This window comes from Protomyctophum parallelum (genome assembly GCF_964188405.1).
Source record: "Protomyctophum parallelum genome assembly, chromosome: 20".
NCBI classification, from domain to species: domain Eukaryota; kingdom Metazoa; phylum Chordata; class Actinopteri; order Myctophiformes; family Myctophidae; genus Protomyctophum; species Protomyctophum parallelum.
In genome coordinates, this window is record NC_139718.1 from 28,519,530 (window position 1) to 28,539,043 (window position 19,514).

At 42.7% G+C, this 19,514-nt stretch overlaps 2 protein-coding genes across 4 annotated transcripts in view; both read left to right on the forward strand.

Annotated features, from left to right (window-relative positions):
* actn1 (actinin, alpha 1) overlaps positions 1 to 3,293 on the forward strand; it is a 61,556-nt gene extending 58,263 nt beyond the window's left edge. The window contains exons 19-22 of one of the 3 annotated variants that reach the window (XM_083791471.1): positions 1,314 to 1,394; positions 1,705 to 1,770; positions 2,245 to 2,403; positions 2,524 to 3,293. In XM_083791471.1, the coding sequence (XP_083647597.1) occupies positions 1,314 to 1,394; positions 1,705 to 1,770; positions 2,245 to 2,403; positions 2,524 to 2,682 (465 nt within the window). In that variant the 3' untranslated portion in view covers positions 2,683 to 3,293. The remainder of the gene's footprint in view (positions 1 to 1,313; positions 1,395 to 1,704; positions 1,771 to 2,244; positions 2,404 to 2,523) is intronic. The other 2 variants (XM_083791469.1, XM_083791470.1) reach the window with 2 other exon arrangements.
* A 2,437-nt stretch (positions 3,294 to 5,730) lies between these two features.
* On the forward strand, positions 5,731 to 11,705 carry cox16 (cytochrome c oxidase assembly factor COX16). Its single transcript, XM_083791776.1, has 4 exons — positions 5,731 to 5,851; positions 7,650 to 7,727; positions 10,151 to 10,219; positions 10,954 to 11,705. The coding sequence occupies exons 1-4, from the start codon at positions 5,792 to 5,794 to the stop codon at positions 11,065 to 11,067; spliced, it is 321 nt and encodes a 106-aa protein (XP_083647902.1). The 5' UTR covers positions 5,731 to 5,791; the 3' UTR covers positions 11,068 to 11,705.
* The last annotated feature ends 7,809 nt before the right edge of the window (positions 11,706 to 19,514 follow it).

The window sequence follows — 19,514 nt, forward strand, 5'->3', positions numbered from 1 at the left end:
CTTGGGCACATATAAATATGAACAGTAGGGGAAACAGGTCAGCAGTTACGCAGCGGAGTCAAGGTGAGCAGCAATAGGGCCCCAAATATACTCAAAAGTGGCTAGACTGTCCTGTCTGTTGCAACGCAACCTCTCCAGGTGTATCAAAGATACAAATTCATTAAGCCATTTAATAAAACAAGGTACAGTCGATGTCTTCCACTCAGTTAAAATCATTCTTTTGGCTACTAGTGTGCCGAGCATAAGCGTCTGCTGTATGGTGTATGGCAGTGCAAGAGAGGCGTCAGAGCATCCTATAAGAGCAGCTAAAGCATCAGGAACAATATTAATATGATATACCGTACTGTACCATGAAAAAATACGAACAAAACGATTTTTGGGCAGGACCAGAAGGTGTGGCCCAGCGTGCCTTTGGAGATGTTGCATCTACCACAGATATCGGAAACAGCTGGGTACATTTTGTTCATTCTGACCTTTGAGTAGTGTAATCTATGGATTACTTTAAACTGGATTAGTTGCAATCTGGAATTGACAGAACCAGAGTGGATCCTCCTCAACCCCTCGCTCCATAGCTCATCTGACAGCTCCAGTCCAATATCCTCCTCCCAGGCAGCCTTAATATGGTTTGTTGATGGATTAGAGAGTTTGGAGAACAGTGAGACAAATTTTGATATAAGTTGTTTGGAGTTGGGATGTTTTTTCAATAGTGCATATAAACAGTGTTCCTGAGGTAGATTTTGAAAATTGTTAAAAGAGTGAATCTTTAGTGAATCTTTAAATGGTTGTTTCTTATATTTTGGCTGATAGAAATTAAAACAAGGTTGTGTCTTTGCATCCAAGTAAATCATCAGATTAAGAACTACATGACTCTGTCAACACTACAGTGATGTGAATAATAACCTTCTCACTACAAGGCCGACAACGCGACTAGTACTGTAACTTGCCTGCCACTCTGCACATTAATGCCTGTGGAAATGCCCTCTGCACCGCACAGCAGCCATGCTGCCACCGTGTGTTCACCTTTTTTGTTTTTGGGCCAGATCCTAATGTATATGCACTTGTGTTGTGTGTGTGTGTGTGTGTGTGTGTGTGTGTGTCTGTGCATGGCTCCCCACCCTTCACCCCTATGCATGAAACACTCCCCGACCATCCAACCCTCCCCTTCACCGCCCCTCCCATCCTCACTACCCACCCCCTATGTGCGTGTGTGTGTGTGTGTGTGTGTGTATGTTTGTGCGTGCGTGCTGCATGGCCTGCGGCCCCTCGTGACGCCTCGCCTGGCCTCCAACACCCCACCTGCCCCCCCCCCCCAGGATCACTCTGGCACTTTGGGCGCAGAGGAGTTCAAGGCCTGCCTCATCAGCCTGGGTTTCGATATCGCCAACGATGCACAGGTACTGCAGACGCCCCTCTGTGGTGGCACAAAGATGTTTAACTGTTTTTTTTTTTTTCTTTCTTTCCTTTTTTTCTTCCATGTTTCCCACCCCCCACCCATCTTTTCCAACTTATTCTCTTTTCAAATTTCCTCCCACCCCGCAACATCCACTAACGTGGACACTTTCGGTGTTCCTCCTGAATCCTACTATTGCTTTTTATTCTTGACTTGTAAAACAACCCAACCCCCCCTTCCTCACACATCTTTACCACTCCTCTATTATCTATCTTCTCCTTCTGGTTTCGTTTTTGCCTTTGCTGACCTTGTAGAAGAGAACAGGAATGATGGATGCTGAAGACTTCAAAACCTGCCTTATCTCCATCGGTTACAACATGGTAAAGAACACCGTCCCACAGCTGCTTGTGTGTCATTGCGTTACATCAGCGCATTATTCTGTGTACTGCTGTACTGTGAAGTGAACGCTGTGTGTTCTGATCAACACAGAACGTGTTGACTATGACTGGCCAGAAAGAGACAGGAGCTGGTAATTATAATATGCAGAACAATATGAGACCTGTTATATGGAAAACATGATCAGAAAATGAATGGTTAATTTAGCGAACTGTTTTACAAGGTATTATTATTATACCCTTTTGTGCTATAGTTAATAATTATACGCAGTACGTAGTACTATAATTGAAAATATGAATCTCCGTAATGATGCACCTGCAGTAATCTGGATGTTCCCTGTATGTGAAAGTCCATCTTTGGGGGTCTCTGCCTCATTTCTTTGCTGTGGGGACTATGTCCATGGTCGCCATGCTCAACAGGAACCTGTGTGTGTGTGTGTGCGTCCGTCCGTCCAACAGGGTGAAGCCGAGTTCTCACGCATCATGAGCATCGTGGATCCCAACCGACTAGGCATCGTCACCTTCCAGGCCTTTATTGACTTTATGTCCCGCGAGACCGCTGACACAGACACTGCTGACCAAGTTATGGCCTCATTCAAAGTCCTGGCAGGGGACAAGGTACCATCATTTTTCAAGCCTTATTTGACGTTTAACCTGAGGCCGATTCTACAAAATGCCTTCAAAATCAGTGGTTCTCAAACCTTTTTGTAATTCCAACTTTTCAATTGTCCTTACCAGAACTACATCCTAGCCGACGAGCTGCGCCGGGAGTTACCACCTGACCAGGCGGAGTACTGCATTGCCCGCATGGCCCCCTACACGGGCCACGACGCCATCCCCGGGTCCCTCGACTACATGTCCTTCTCCACCGCTCTGTACGGAGAGAGCGACCTCTGAGAGACCCCACTGCCAGTTAGTCCTGAATCTGGGACCACCAGCTCCACCTGCTCTCATCACCCTCTGGCTGCCTCCCCCTCACGTCACCACAAACCCTGTCCTACTATAGCTCAATTTATACTCCATTGCATGACGTTATCGCTTGCCGAAAAGAACCGATCTAGAAACTAACAACGCAGGGCATCGTGAGCCACTGTCTTTTCGGCCCAGCGACGTCATCATGGGACGGCATATAAATTGGGCACAAGCTTTTTCTTTTGTATGTCTATCGGGCCTTATCTTTGTCATAATCCTCATTCTCCTTCACCTCCTTCCTCCATACCTTCTCCATGTTCCAGCCTCGTTCCATCTTTCACCGCTCCCTCGCACCCCCCTTGTCTTGTTGTATTTGCTTCCCACGCAATGCAGCAGCAGCTCTCCAGGTTTACAAAGAGGGAGAGAGAAAAACATTTTTTGTTTTGTTTTCAGTTTTTATTTTCTTGTCATTGTTTTGTTTTTCTTCATAAAAAATGAATAAAGTTAACATATTTTATTATACAGAACAAAAAAAAGAAGGTATTTTTCTTCACCTGATTGAAAAGAGAGAAATTGTAATAAAGAAAAAAATTCAATATGTTCTCTTCATTCTCTGTGTGGCACTCGAAACGAATACTTCAAGAAAATCATTTGGGATAAACGTACAAGAGAATGTATTGAATCTACAGAGATGCCTCCCTGCCTGGAACAAGTAGGCTACATTACATAGGTGGTGGAAGTGTCCTCCTTTACCCTAACACATGGTAAGGACAGAAAGCATTATAGTAAGGCTAGAGGTCCCTCAACATGTCACTCCTGAGTCCTAATCGGATGTTGCTCTCATTATGCTTTTTTTGTTTGTCAGAAACATTTGGAAGGCACTTACAGGCTAAGGTCACACCACACTCTTATTCTATCTATGAGGGCGGATTCTGCCAATGCATTTCAATTTTGAAATGCATTGGCAGAATCCACCCTCATAGAATGCATTTTGTCACATGATGCATCCTGGCTCAGTGTGGCACATTGTGAGCCTGTCGTTCTGCTATTTTCATTGAAGGTAACAAGCTATAGACTTGAGGGGATAAGATGTAATGTTGGTTAGACTGGAAGTCTTAAGACACCCGTCTTATCATCATGATGTAAAATAGACACTGATGGAAATTTGTTTAATGGGAATGGGAAAAAGTTAATGTTTGTGTAGGACAAAGTTTGTGCACATACAAGAACGAGCCCCTCAAGAACGAAAATACATTGCGTGGATGGATGCACCTCGGACGTATCCTCAGTGATGTATCCCAAGGTCATCAGGGTTTCGGGTCACGTGAATATCATACCCCTCACTCATGTGACCCAGCCGGGGTAATCAAGTCCTGACTTACATCCCAGTAGCTACCCTCGATCAGACCCACTATGGAAAGACAGGGCCACACAGTCCGTCGGAAGGACTAGGCTCTGTGGGTTGACTCCTGTCCGGGCCCCTCCTACTAGTCACCAGGTCCACTCCTGCTATGGACCAGGACCTGTGCGTTTGCACCAGACTCCCAGCACCAGACACTTCATTCAGAATCAGTAGTGGTGGATTCTTGAGCCACAATGGTTCTGCAGGCTCCACCTGTGCAAAGATGGTGCTGCAGGCTCTGTTTGCGGCTTGAATGGCACTCCTAAAGGCCTCACCAAGGACTTTTTGGGCTTCCTCCTCACGGAAGACACAGGCAGGGGTGTCAACCCATACTGCTCCCGAGTGCTGTCTACATTCCGGCTGTCACCAGTCTCTCCGGTGGTCACCAGACTATACCTGGTTGTCCTATCAGTCACTATAGAATACCTAAGAACGACAACGCATTGCATGGATGCACCTGGGACGTATCCTCAGTGATGTATCCCATGGTCATCGGGGTTTTGGGTCTCCAGAACTCCTCCTCAAAAAAATGTTGGGTAAATGTAACTTGCATTACTCTGGCCTGAGTGAAGATACTGTATCATGGTACATGATGGCAGCTGGGTTGAAGGTAGCAGATGTAGATAAATTAATAGTGCATACAGAAGCTGCTGTAGGTCACGTACAGACCACTAGATGGCAAAAGGGTGAGTAGCCTATTTTATTATGAAAATCTTTACATTTCTTCCTGTCAAATAAAAACGTAATCCATGATTACATATGAGAGGTAGGCAAATAACCCAAACGGCAATTCTATTATTTGCGCGTCTGTCTGCGCGAGCAAAGTTTGAATTGCGTATCCAGACTCCAGAGTATAACAATCATAACTGATTTGCTGGGAACCACCTATCCTGCTTTCAGCACCTTGGACAGCGAACAGGGGATCCTCATTAGGGGAATTGAACGCACCCCAGTAGAACCATGCTTTCAACTCTATGTTTCAACCCCAGGCAGGAACAATAGTAGCTACTATAGTCACTGCATAGCATATTTCTATTATCTTCAAAGTGAGTGAGTCTTTCCAAGTGTGTGAAGTATCTGAGATACCAACAGAAGAAAGGGGAAGCGGAGGAAAATTTACTCCCGGAGCCGAATGATGAATGTGACTGAGGAAGCAGAGCTGCCTGGCCCATGTGGTAGAGCTATAGTTCCCTATCCATGCCATGCAGCTTGCTCACTGGAGTCTCAAGATGTACCAGCTAGGGGAGAAGAGGAAGAGGCTACATCAGACACCACCAGCCCAGGTTCATGTAGGCTACTATCGACACTAGGTACAGTAAAGCTGGTTAAACGTATTGTAATACCTACAACACAGGTTACCCTTGGCAGGCTGGCTCGATGCAGACGATGCCACTTTTCGCTTTTGTGGCAGACCTAAATTACCTAATGTGATTGTGAGGAAGTTAAAGCGCTTCTGTTTTATTTATTTATTTTTGACGAGGCGACCAGTAAAATAAATAAAACTTCTGGGAACTCGGATTAGGCGACCAGCGGCTCGAATCTACTTAGTAGGCTACTACTACTGACCATTTCAGGCGGAACGAAATGTGAGCTCTCGCCTTTCCGGAATGTTTACGGCGAAGGACCCATTCAGGAAATGCGTCCTGTGACTGCTATGGTGACCTGAAGCAAGCATCCTACTACAAAGAAGTTATGAATACTTTGAAGGCTCTTCAAAAAAACAAAACTGTCCAATATGGCGTGCCTATGATGGTAAATTGTTTGTTCTATTTCTACTAACGTTAAATCTTTAGCTAGCCAATTGTACTTACATGAGTGTTACTGTGTTAGCCCTGAAACATGACTGTTATAGCGTCATGTGAACCATGGCTAATATTAGTGTATGCTTTTCTAACATAGTAAAGCTACGAATTATGTTATGCTGTTAGAGAGAGAGAGAGAGTGTGTGTGCGCGCGCGCGCGCTTGTATATTTATAAACATGTTTAACGCCTTAGTATTTATCAAAATGATAGCCTGACTTATTGCCAAGCTTTTAAAGATTACCACAATCTCACTATATGCTTTTTGCCAAAACCCTTTTAGCAGTATACCTTAGTTTCCAAAAAGTAAGTACTAGCTACAAATGATAAACTTAGGACAGGCATGTTTAGACAGGATTGGATTGCTTAAATCGGGCTTAAATTGCATATTAGTCAGCCTGTGGCCGGTCAACCCCCGGCCGTCTGCATGCAGTACTGCTTCCGCATGATTGGATTGGGTAATTTATGTGTATATATGTCATTTTGCATAAATTGTAAACCTGAATAATTTTCAATAAAGTATATATAAAAAGCGAAAACATGGTACAGGGCAGGCTGACTTCATAGGCTTTGTAAGTGGTTGTTTCACCCCTGTCTAAAAATGTTACCTGCCTGTCCTAAGTTTATCCTTTGTAGCTAGGCAGAAATATCTTTACTTTTTGGAAACGATACTGCGGAAAGGGTTTTCGCCACTGTTTTCGGACGGCTTAACCCCCGTTCTACCGATGCAGGGATATCTTGACACAGCTTGTGACTGCAACTTGTTCCTGACCTGTTCGCAGATGACTCGGCACTGCTAGTCTCGGACAGGAATAAACTGCAGGTTGAAAAGGCCCTCAGCTCTGAACTCAGTAGAATCTGCACCTGGCTCGCTGTTAACAAACTATCTTTACACCTGGGAAAAACTCAATCCATTCTCTTTGGATCCAATTGTAATCTCAGCAAGGCAAATGGCTTCTTGGTTAGAGTGGGTGACAATGTTATCACACGTAAAGATGAAATTACCCAATACCTACCTAGGTTCCATCCTGGGGGCTAATCTTTCCGGTGATAAAATGGCCACCAACGTAATCAAAAAGGTCAACCAAAGAACAAGATTCCTTTACAGGATCTCCTCACTGGTCAACAAAAACACCTTGAAGACCTTAACAGGAGCCCTCATACAAGGTTTCTTTGACTATGCATGCCCCTCCTGGTACCACAGCACCTCAAAGGCCCTTAAAACTAGGCTCCAGACTTCCCAAAACAAACTGGTCAGGCTCCTACTTGTCCTCACCCCCCGAACCCACCTCACCCCTGCCCACTTTGACAGGCTGGAATGGCTTAGGGTCGACGACAGAGTGCAGCATCTTGCAATGGGTCTGGTCCACAAGAGATACACCACCAAGATACCCATGTACCTGTCTAGATACTTCCTTAATGTTAATGAAGTCCACACCCACAACACCAGAGGAAGTGCAACGAACCATGTACAACCCAGATTCGGCACAAACAAGGGACTAAATTATTTTCGCTCCTATGCCACCAAAATGTGGAACGCCCTACCAACAGTCATTAAGACATGCGAATCCCTTGACTAAAACCGCTCTCAAAGGGCACCTACGGACGGCTGCAATTCGAAACTGGCCTCTGTAAAATCTGACGGTCTGAGGATGGCAGGTATGCCTGGGATGGGAACATAAATTAATATGTTCTGACAAATTCGAGTGTGTAATCAAGTCAAATTCACATCTTTTGTTTTGCATTTCAGGTGCTCATCATTGGAGGTTCCTTTGGACTGAAGGAGTTTACACAAATCCGATATGATGCCCAGAAGATAAGAAAAAAGGTTTCAGTCACTTCTCATTTTAATTTATTCACATTCAGCTTGTTAATTCTGGACTGATAATAAGAAACTGTTATTTTTTGCTATAGTTAAGTAGTACTTTTTTGTACTTATCTGGAGATGTGGCGTGAACTCCCAGCCTAGGTAGAAACTGTCATGAATTTCTAATCCTGTTCAACTGTGCAACTAGGCCTCCTAGTGGTAAGACAACATCATTGCTTCTAGACTAAAGAGTCACGATTCTAGTATCACTGAAACCTGACAGAGATCATACAGTATAAAAATAGCACACAGTCTGCCAAGACTGCATTACTGCAAAAGCTCTGTGCAACCAATGAAGGACTAAATTATTTTCAAACACAACATACATTATTGCAGCTTCATAAAATATTGTTTTAATTGTTATTGGTATTAATAATACATATCCAACACTTAAAATGCTGAAGACATACCAGTTCAGGCTTCATGGGCACTGATTATTAGGGTGAGTCGGTAGCCTGGCTCCAGCCCTGAATCGCTCCATTAAAAAAAGATGTCTTGGCGATTCATATAACGACTCCATATTAGATGCCATTATAATCTGAGTAGGCTGTGGATGTGGTGAGTACACAGTAATATCCCTATTGGACAGAATCAAATGTCACAATATCTATCTATCGATATTGTGACTATCGTGTTGTGACAACTTTTGAAAATGTTCGAAATGATTTCACAGTGTAGTCTGTAGTGACAAATGCCCCGCCATTTGCTCAGCCGGCCAGACTCTCCTTAAAACCCTATGGTTTGAAGACACTACTGTAACGTTTATATGTATGTATGTACATATAAACGGCGTGTGCGTGCATGCATGCATGCACTCAGAACCCTCATCTTTCAGTCCCAATACATACATCTACATCTTGTGACAAACCACACGTCAAACCACATGCAGCTAAAACCACTCATGCCAGCCCGCCCCCCACATACACACATGCACTCTTTGAATACATTACCATCTAACAGACTGATTCTTTTTTTTTTCTTTACTCGATGGCCTCTGAGATGTTGACCTAGTTAGTCTCCCAAGCCACTGTCTTGAGAACTAATGCTTAATTTATACTCGTCATATGATGGAGTTGTGCACTGTAAATGGCAGATCTACAAGTATAAGCTCAACACATTACAATGCCACCTATTGTGAGCCTGTAGATCCTTTCTAACCCATTTAGGACTGAGGCCGATTCTAAAAACAGCTTCTAAATTTTCCTGAAAAGTTTTCTGAAAAACTTCAAATATTTATTAAATTACAAAAATGTTATGTTGCTACTGTATATACTGTACATAGCAACAAGAACCCCAAAAGGTGTTTCCGTCTTGAATGGTAAAAACCCCAATGGGGGTTCTCATCCTGAAAGCTTTCGGTTAGCTATTCGCATTTTAATCCCCAGATTTTCTTTGTCCCCATTGATTTCTTTTAATAGTTTTTTAAACCCTATAAACCCGATTTTTTTTTAAAGATGTACTATAGCACTTGGAGATTTGTTTCAAATGTAAAGTGCAATATAAATAACTTATTATTTGCTATCTTCAGACAAGATGCAGCATAATCGTACTACGGCATACATGTCAGGCTTTAGTCGGTGTAGTAGGACCCAATTTGCTTTTGCAGTGAAATCAATTCAACCCCAAAACAGGCATGTGTGTCCCCTTCGAGACCGAACCCATCTCAAGGTTTTTCCTTGAGATGGGCCTCTGTTTCTCATTCTGGAATTTGGTAGAATGTAATATTAATAGTAACTCTACAGTCATTACCATGGCAGTTAATTGTGGTGCACTGGATGCTGCATGATCATTTTGTGGTAGTTGCTTTGTAGTTGTCTCTATAGGCATGCGTTTGTTTCTTGGTGTGTGGGTGAGTGAGTGGGTGGATGGCAATAAGAGGCCTATTAAAACAAATGACATGTTGAATATCGCCAGCCACTAGTGTAATTGTAACATTATTGCAGTGAAATATTAGAACTCATTAAAAAGAATGGATTCAAAATAAATAAATATCTATTCAGAGCAGAGGCAGAATCAATTTAAATTACAAAAAGAAAAACCAGTGGCAGCATTCCGTTGGACGACTTCTCTGTGCTGAGGGCGTCTCTCGCCAAAGAAACCTTGTTTCACCAAACCATTGGACATCCAAAGCCGACAGGGTTTTAGTGAAGCTTCCAATGGTTTGCCAAATCAAGCAGAATAATTTACATCTTGTTCTGACAAGGAAAGCCTCCTTCATCCTCTGCACTCCAGACTTTCTGTCTTGCTTGAATGATGCTTTCTTGCTTCATTTCGTTGAAACATTTTGTTTGTTTCACTTACTGTGTGTATGTGAGTGTGTGAGCATTTGCCACCAAGCCATCCAGCTTAATCACTGTCTCTTGCTCTCTTCCCCACTCTCCCAGTTGGACCCTTCCCTGGAGGCCAAAGTGAACATGGAGAAGCAGTCAGTCATTCTGGAGGAGGAGTATGAGGTAAGAGTCGACAGGAAGGTTTAGGATGCCCTCGGGTGGGATGCTGGATGAAAGCAGTCCAGTTGTAGTCTTGGCTCTGATGGTGGGAAAATTTAACTGTTAAATTGGTACAAACTGAACTTCATTTAATTTTAACCAATTAAGCGCTATTTTAAAAGCAATACAATATACAAAAAAGTGATCTACAAACTAGATAAGTTGGTTTTGAAGTTTTCGCATATGACTTGCCCAAAAATGGGAGGACCATTTTTAAAGTAGCTAAAAATCATCTGAATAATTGCAGATACCGAAAGTTTTAATAATGGCATACCTATCCTAGAAACTTAAAGATAACCATTTGTGTGTACATGTCCTATATTGAAATAAGACTTCAAGAATCAATTATAGGCTAAAGGGGAAGTAACAGATGATGAATTATTTTCTTTTACGCTCTTGAAAGATACAATCAATAAAAACTCTTTCGATGTCTCAATGTTAAATGTTTCTTATTGTTCATTACACAATATAGCCATGGGAGTTTGCTAGGACCCAGTCCTGCTATCTCCAATGTATTTCAGTGGGACATTGAAGTCTAATCAAGAACTGCAGGTGGACCTTTTCATACAAGCATTATTTGTGTACAGAGCAAACTGTTAAGAATTGACAATGATCTGGTTCAGTCCTGGAATCTTAACACTCTTGGCCACAGCAAGTAAAGCCCCTAACCTACTGTTGGATTATTTTCTCTTATGCAGAAATTGAGGGACCGGAACTTGGACGGCTGGAAGAACATTCGTGGCCCTCGTCCCTGGGAGAACTCCAAGGACTATCAGGAGCAGCAGCGTGCCAGTTTGAACAAAGAGCCTTGATACCCGGGAAAATACCAAACATACTTTATACTCTGCAGCCTGAGAAACAAAAACCAGGGTGGACTGTAGCAACAGCACTGTTGAGAGCCAATTATCTCTGATGCCGACAAGCCCAGGGCACAGGCTCCTATTGTTTTTGCCTTGGCTCACCTCGAGAATGTACTGTTTGTAATTGTGCACTGTAATATTTTGAGGTCTCCTCTGACCTTGAGTCTTGGGCTACCTGTGGCCTGGGGGAAATATAATTCATACAAACTTAAACTTTGATGCAGTTTTGATGTTGGTGTTATAAGTTAAAGAAGTGTGTATTGGATAGTGTATTTAAAGCTCCCACATCCCACTCGCTGCAGTTAGCTGATCATGGTGTTTCTTTCCTTAGCCCATGGTTTAAAGAAATGTCCAGTAGGGGGCGTAATTGAGTATTGGTCAATGCCTTACACTGACATGCACACAGAGAGAAAGTGGAGAAGATGATATTCAATCTCTATGATTTCCAGCAATAAATAATGTATTTATACCAATGGAACTTTAGCATTTGTTTTCATTTGAGCCTTTGCTTTCAGTGATATTGTGTTGATTTACCTGTTGAAGGTATGTAGGTGTAAATAAAACGGCAGACCAAGGTTCTTTTGCATCTTTATATGCTTCAGCGCTAATTCCACTGACATTTATTACTTTGCAATGCCTTAGATTTAGTATGCTCATTATAGAAATGGTACCTTTGCTTGCTTGTCTCACAAAAAAGAAGTGCACAACTTTTGTGCACAACTTTTGCTGTGCTCCACTGCATCCAATGTGGATACATGGCTACAGATATTGACCAGAGGGAGAAATTTAACTAGTGAACCCATTCAACTTGAAATCTAAGATGACTTGATCCACAGGAATAAATGCCTGGGCTCAATAGCTGAGTGGAGAATTGTGATTGCTACCCTATTATAAGAGCCCAATTTTTGGAGTGGTGCAACCACTCCAAGGAATAGCAATGTCCGTGTCCGCCTATCTATGTGACGTTAACCCACCCGCCCATGCACCCATGTGACTGAGCACGAGTATGACTATTAGTACCAGTAGGGGCGCCGTTGTGCCAGAAACAGAGAGACAGTGCAGCACTGTTGCCTGCTAATGAGAGAGAGAGGAGGGGGGAGAGGGGAGTTGCACCACTCAGTTCACACGGTGTGATTTTTTGTACTGTGACTCTTATTTATTTATTTATATAAAATGTCTTCAGTGTTGCAGTTCTAACAGTCTTATTTTAGCTTTTGATATTCATGACAAAGGCACAGAGCCACCAGTTTATACGTGAAGATTATTTTCAGTTTGCCCAAATGTGGATCTTTCCCACTGAGCTCCTTTGTCATCGTTGAGGTTTTAAGCATTAGTCTGAGCTAGCATGCACTGGCAATCCTCCATAATCCACCTAATAGATCTGAATGACAAAATGGCAATCAAGAAACATTGTAGCCGGATTAACGGATCAAAACACGGCGAAGCAAAGCATTGTAGTCATCCTTCAAAAAGAAAAGTTGCCTGCCCTGACAGCCAGGTATCTGCCCTGACAGCCAGGTATCTGCCCTGACAGCCAGGTATCTGCCCTGACAGCCAGGTATCTCCTGCCCTGACAGCCAGGTATCTCCTGCCCTGACAGCCAGGTATCTCCTGCCCTGACAGCCAGGTATCTCCAAATACGTCCTAAAATAGAGCATCCCACGTGCTGGGAAGTCTAACCTCACACACTTATTGTGGATCCTCCGCGGGCACCCCCTGGGCTGTTTTTGATTAGATATACTGTCTTAAAATCAAAACTGCTGCAATGTCTGGGCTCCCTCTCTAGAAAAGAAGGCTCATAGCTTAGTCTTAGTCTTACCAACAACGCCATACTATAACAGATGTGCCATCTACTTAACTATGTGCTGTAGAGTGTATTGTACATGGTTTAATGCCATCATATAGGCCTATCTCACATTATCGTGTGCAGCCTCACATTCGGCCTATACTGTAGGTTTGGCAGTAGATGGTAAGTGTGGGTCAATGAATTGTGTCCTTGCTTGCTGCAGATTTGCTGATGCTTTTATCCAGAGAGACTAAAATGATAAATTAATGATTAATTGTTTTGTTCTAAGAAGTGTGGGGATATAGTATCTATTCATGTTCTAATCACAAGGTCCTTTGACTACCAGACAAGTGTGTAGGATGGTTGCTTGATCAAGCCCCTTTAGCAGACACAATCCCACATAAAAAAGTAGGTTCTGTCTGAACAGGTTTGATTTCAATGAATGACCCTGTATACTTTAGCCTAGAACCTTTAATAAATTGCATTAAAAAAGACAGCGTCAGCACCCCACACTGATGAAGACCCTTTGGGCAATTGCTCTTAAACTTCCTGATTGTCTAGCCTCTAGCGTATGATGTATTATTGTCATTTAAGCTGGTATATTACCTCACAGATACAAATCGCTGTATTTAATGGACAATCAATGTCCACCAGCGCCATCCTTTTGTGCCCTCACATTTCCAGCTTACCTACCTTACTTAACAAATCAACCACTAAGCATTAGGTCTGTCCTGCTCTCACCCTTTTTATTTTTTATAACAAAAGAACCTTCCAGTTGGCTGCCACTAGGTGCTGTACAGTAAGGGACAATAGGACTCCTAATCATTTCTGACACTTGTTCTCCATTAGCATCACTCTTCACATTCCTTATGTCTTCATTTGAATCCATCTATCTTATATCCATGCATTTTTTTAACATGTAGCTCTATAGTTGAATCTTTCATAATATACAAACATGCAGCGCGGGCATGCACCTCATCTACCCTTTCAGAGGATCTGTAATCTTAATAAGCTAGTATTGTTGCTTAATTGTGCTCTTATCATTGTGAGATTGGAATGATTGCCTATTTGCCAAATAAGTTTTGCACAGTAGAAGGAATTTCTTCTTTTTTTGGCAAACAATTCAATTCAAAGAAGCATTATTGGCATGAGAAAACATACGTTTACATTCCCAAAGCAAGTGTCAAGATATATTAAAAACAAGGTGGAGAGTAGTTTATAATGATTGTTTTTTACTTGGCATCAGCTTAGACTTAATCCTCTAGTGTGCGAAGTGACTTTCGTTGTTTAGTAGCAATGATGTCAAGCTGTTCACTCCAGTGATATCAAATCTCATTTGAGGATTTTGTTGATTTTTTTTTATATCGGAAACAGTGGTGCAGTTTAAGCATCTTTTCCCTCTCAAGTCCATAACAGAAGTTATTTTGTCAATCTAGCTGAGTTTGATTCAGACAAACACGACATTGGTTCTGGTATTCCACAGGGCTCAATTCTTGGTCCTTTATTGTTCTCCCTGTACATACTGCCGCTGGGAGAACTTATTAACGATCACAGAGTTAATTTCCATGTCTATGCTGATGATACCCAGCTACAGTATATCTTTCTGTAGCTCCAGACGATCCATGTGCTTTAGACCTGTTGTTGACCTGTCTGTCCAGCATCAAATGCTGGATGAACTTTCTCAAGCTGAATGAGGATAAGACAGAAGTTCTCAGAATTGGTTCTAGTGAGCAGAAAGAATCAATAAGTAGACTTGGCAACCTGACTGTAGAAAGTTAAATTACAGTAAAGAACTTGGGGGTCATTATTGATTCTGAATTGAATTTGAATACACACAAATTAATCATTGCCTTTTTTCACCTTAGAAATATTGCGTGAATCAGAGCCTATCTGTCGTTGGACGATGAAAAAATCGCTGATTCACGCCTATTTTCCGACTTGATTACTGTAATGCACTTTTTATGGCCTGCCAAAGAAAACAACTGACAGATTTGTCAACTTGTCCAAAATGTGGCAGCCAGAGTTTTAACTAAAACTAAGATGAGGGAACATATTACTTATACATCCTGCACTGGCTCACAGTTGTTTTTAGGATTTATTTTAAATGTATTTTACTTAGCTCTCAATGGGCTCGCAGACTCGCACCTTCCTACCTACATGACTGCCTACCTAGATATGTCCCAAACCGCCCCCTCAGGTCCTCCACTGCTAGCCTGCTCAATGTGTCTAAAAATGTTAACTAAAAATACCTTGGTGAAGCAGCTTTCTGCTTCTACGGGCTGACGGCGTGGAACAAACTCCCACTATACGTCCGACAGGCTGCCTCTGTAGATATTTTTAAACAAAGCACAGCTCAAGACCTACTTCTACACTTTCTTTTAATTGAGCTTTTAAAATCCTTATTGGTATTCATGTCCTCACTGTATTGCATTACTGCTATTATTTTAATATTGTTTTACACCTTTTCTTTTCTTTTTTTTCTCTATTGCACTGTAATGCACCTTGAGCTGCATTTCATGAAAGGTGCTATACAACGTTTTGTTATTATTTTGATAAATTTGTCCTTAAGCACTTAAGGAGATGGAGAAGACTAATAACACTTTAAGTCCACAGACTTAAATTGTTATTCATCTATAGTACTTAGTAGTTTGTTTTTACCTCTGCTATAGTTTGTAGTTTGTATTATAGTGTAAATTGGGGTTTGTGTGTGTGTTGAACCAGCGGCCTTTCTAATTACCCATGCCATACAGCTTCTACTGTACATGGACTCCAGAGACTAAAATGGACCACACATTCCAAGGGGATGACTATCATAAATGTGTGGTCATGATGCATGACAAGTGCAGGGGCGTGGAGGGTAATTCAGGGCGTCTTTCACGTTCTGTTAAATTTTTCATTCCAAAATGCAAGAAAACGGTATAAAATATTCATAGTGAAAGGCTAAGAAAAGAAGAAATCAAATTCAATATTTACCACGCTCTTCTGCGGCTATAGGAGAGCTAATTAATTCTGAGGGGGTGAGAGCCAAGTTTGTTCTCCACCATTCTAACAGGATGTTGCCAGGCCATCATAGCCTGCCTGTGGAAAGGCTCCACAGTAACCACCAGTGATGTTCCAGTCCAAGGTTTGTCAACCTTTCAAAGCCTGTAACATTGAAGCAACATCTGCGTGCAGCTCTAGTGGCAACACACCAGAGAACAGAATGAAAGCAAAATGCACTTACATGCCATAATTAAATAAATGATACAATGGAAGAAAACAGGGAGTCCTATTTGGACATGGACATTTGGAGTCATAAAATTGATAAGAGAAGAAACCATGGCACATTCAAAGTCACTTAAGTCACCTTTCTTTCCCATTCTGAATTGATAATACAGCTTTTGTCACTGCAGAACCCATGCAGGTTTTAATAGTACACCCACCTGCCAGCCTAATTACCTGAGAAATGGACCAGTATAAGTGAGTTTATTGACTTGCCTCTGTGGTGTAACCAATTCCTTGCCACCTTTCACATCTTGCTCCTGTTTTGACAGATACTTTTTGTAGCTTGTCTGGTGGCAGATCTTCTGAGAGATGAGAGAATACTTCAGGTTCTGTATGCCATCAACGTTGACTTGTCATCACAAGTGAGACGGAATGTCTCCTGTCTGTCACCGTGAATTAGACGTTTTTGCATACGCACAGTATGAATGTATGCATGAGGCATATATGAAAAGTGTGAATGCGTATGCATTCATGCATATACTGTATATAAGGACTTGCCTTTTATCTTTCCCATATCACGGGGGGTGAAAGCCTCAGAGAAATTCAAAGATCTCAGGATTGTTTGACCATTATAATTCAGACACAGCCGCACACACACACGGAAATGGTCCCTATTTATTTTATTTAGTTTCTTCTTCATTTCCCCCCCTATTTTTCCCCCCAGTCCATTTCTATAAATAGACGGACGCTTGGCAGCTGAGGGGGAGTCCACGCAGAACAAATGCACCCCTTGGCTGTTTCACTCCATTCACCACATAATGAGCCAGACGGAACGCACACAGATCGCCCCCGTCACTTCCACTGTCTCCGGGACCGAGCCGGGGCCACACCGTTGCCATGGTGACGTGCGTGGCTCTGGGCAGAGGTACCGTGAACTGGGGTGGGGTGGTGTTGGGGGCTGGGGTTTCAATGCTGAGGCACGAACCAACAAGAAAACCCCCCCACCACCACCACCGCGCCCACCTATGGTGGCCAGGCGGTCAGGCAGACGGATAGCTATTTTCAAATGCACTGACCTTCTAGATCAGTTTCTGACTGTTTTCTCATCTCGTACTTATCCCTCGCTTCCTCCTTTCCTCTTTCCCTCCTTCCCCCTTCCCTCTCCTTCCTTCCTTCCTTCCTTCCTTCCTTCTGTCCCTCTCTTCTGTTTCATATTCCCGTTTGGTACCATGAGGCTAATGGATTCAGTGTGGGTATTCCTGTCTCTCTGTCTGTCTCTCTCTCGCCGACCCATCTTCCTGCAATTCCTGCAAATGCATTCCTGTCAGACCAGTGAACCACTCAATGCTCAGCTCCAATGGCTGCTGCTTCTCTAGTCTAAAGAGCCGCTATAGAGTAGTGTGTTTTTGGAGGTGGTCTCTGTGGAGAGCGTCTACCCAAAAGTACATACAGTTTGCTGCAGGCTTAGCACTGGGCTTCCTTCCATCTGTGATGCATCGGGTTGCATGCAGTACATTTATAGGCTAATTTGAATGCAAAATCCCCCCAAGTGGACAAGAACAGCAGTGGTGTTGTCAAGCTGCACTCAGATCATATCATATATTGTCTAAACTCTGTCTTATCCACACAATATTGTCTACACTCTTGGTCTGCACATAACAGAGTAAAACTACGTACTAATACTATCAGGTTCTATGTACAGATTTATATATGAAAGACATTCATGCAGTTGTGGAGATTATGGGTATATTGAACTATTTGAGGCAAAAAGTTGTGTGATGCAGCAGGTGGACATCTTTAGTTCAGCATATCTACTTCCTTAAACCACCATCGTGTATCACCTAATTTTGTTTTAATTTCCTGCTAAATCCCATGCCTGCTGCATTGCTCTGTGCCTAGTGTCTAGACTGTTGACTCTCGCAATTTCCAAATGCTTCATCATACAGTCTGGACCAACGGAAGAGCAATCATGCTTAAGCGCAAATTTATTCTAATATAAATCATCTAAGCATACTGTATATAGCATGTTGCTTAGCAGGAAAGAAAATACAAAAATATTTTTTCCGTGAACGGAAATGGCAGCTTCCTTAAAGGCTCATACATAGTCTGGATTTTCGGTGGTGGGGTGACCACCGAACTACAACATGACGTCACAAGCCGCGGTGAAGAGCAAACCACCGCCACCGCTCCAGCCCTTCTCTCTGTTTTTACTCACCACCGCTCAACGTTATTTCAGCTCCGGTGGTCAGCTCACCACCGGAGCGGTGGTCACCTCACCACTGAAAATCCAGACTATGAATAGGCCTTTAGGCTCATGCATAGTCTGGATTTTCAGTGGTGGGGTGACCACCGAACTACAACATGACGTCACGAGCCGTGGTGAAGAGCAAACCACCGCCACCGCCCCAGCCCTTCTCTCTGTTTTTACTCAACACCGCTCTGGCAAGTTCTGCACATAACATTCTACGTATATAGTCAAAAGTCATGCTTCCAAGAGGTGTTAACTATAGAAAAAAGGAAAGAAAAGTAGTAGAGGCCATACTTTAAGCAGCGTTGCTGTAGACTAGGCCATTCTTGTGATCAGGCTATGGTTTTCTAAATCTAAAGTCTCCTCACAAAAGATGATCATGTCCCCTGCAGTCTCTCTTAGTCTTCTATACTGACGTTGTTGCAATTTAAGCCTACAAATTATCAGCATGTGCAACTGCAGACAGAGTGCCGAGCACAGCAAGGGGTGGTGGGGTCGGGGGTAGAAAGAAAGAGAGGGAAAGAGAGAGAATATACAAATCACAAAGTGCAAGTGTAGCACTATTCTCTTGCGCTACTGTATCGCTTGCTGCCTGCTCCAGATTCTTCACTGCTGGTTGCTGCTGCATGCCAAATGTTTTAATGAAACTGATCCAGGGCTGCAAACTGCCATCAAGTGCACAGTGGGGAGAGAATGAAGACAACTAAACGGGAAGAAGGAATATACACGCAGTGAAGAGAGAAATGGAGTTCCCTGTTCTATTCTCACAGAATCAATGCAGCCAGTCAATTTCTGTCAATTACGGACATATAAGTCAGTGCCACCTGGTGTTCTGGTCCATGGTTAACGAATGCAGGCCTGCTGTGTTGATTACAAGTAAAATCCATTAATCGTCAATTTACACATGGATGACTTTGATGAGTGAAGCAAGAACACATGGTGGATTCCAATCCCAGCATGCACTGTAGTGTACAGGCGCCTAGAGGCCCTGCAGAGCAAACTACTTAACCACATGAACCCTAGCATCCCTATTTTGGGCATGTGATAATAGGAGAACATTTGGTAAGAATTAATGAATGAATATTCGAGAAAAATAGGAAGTCTACAAGCTTTTGCTATGTGATGTGTTGTGAGCCTGGCTGTAGATCAACTTTTTTAATA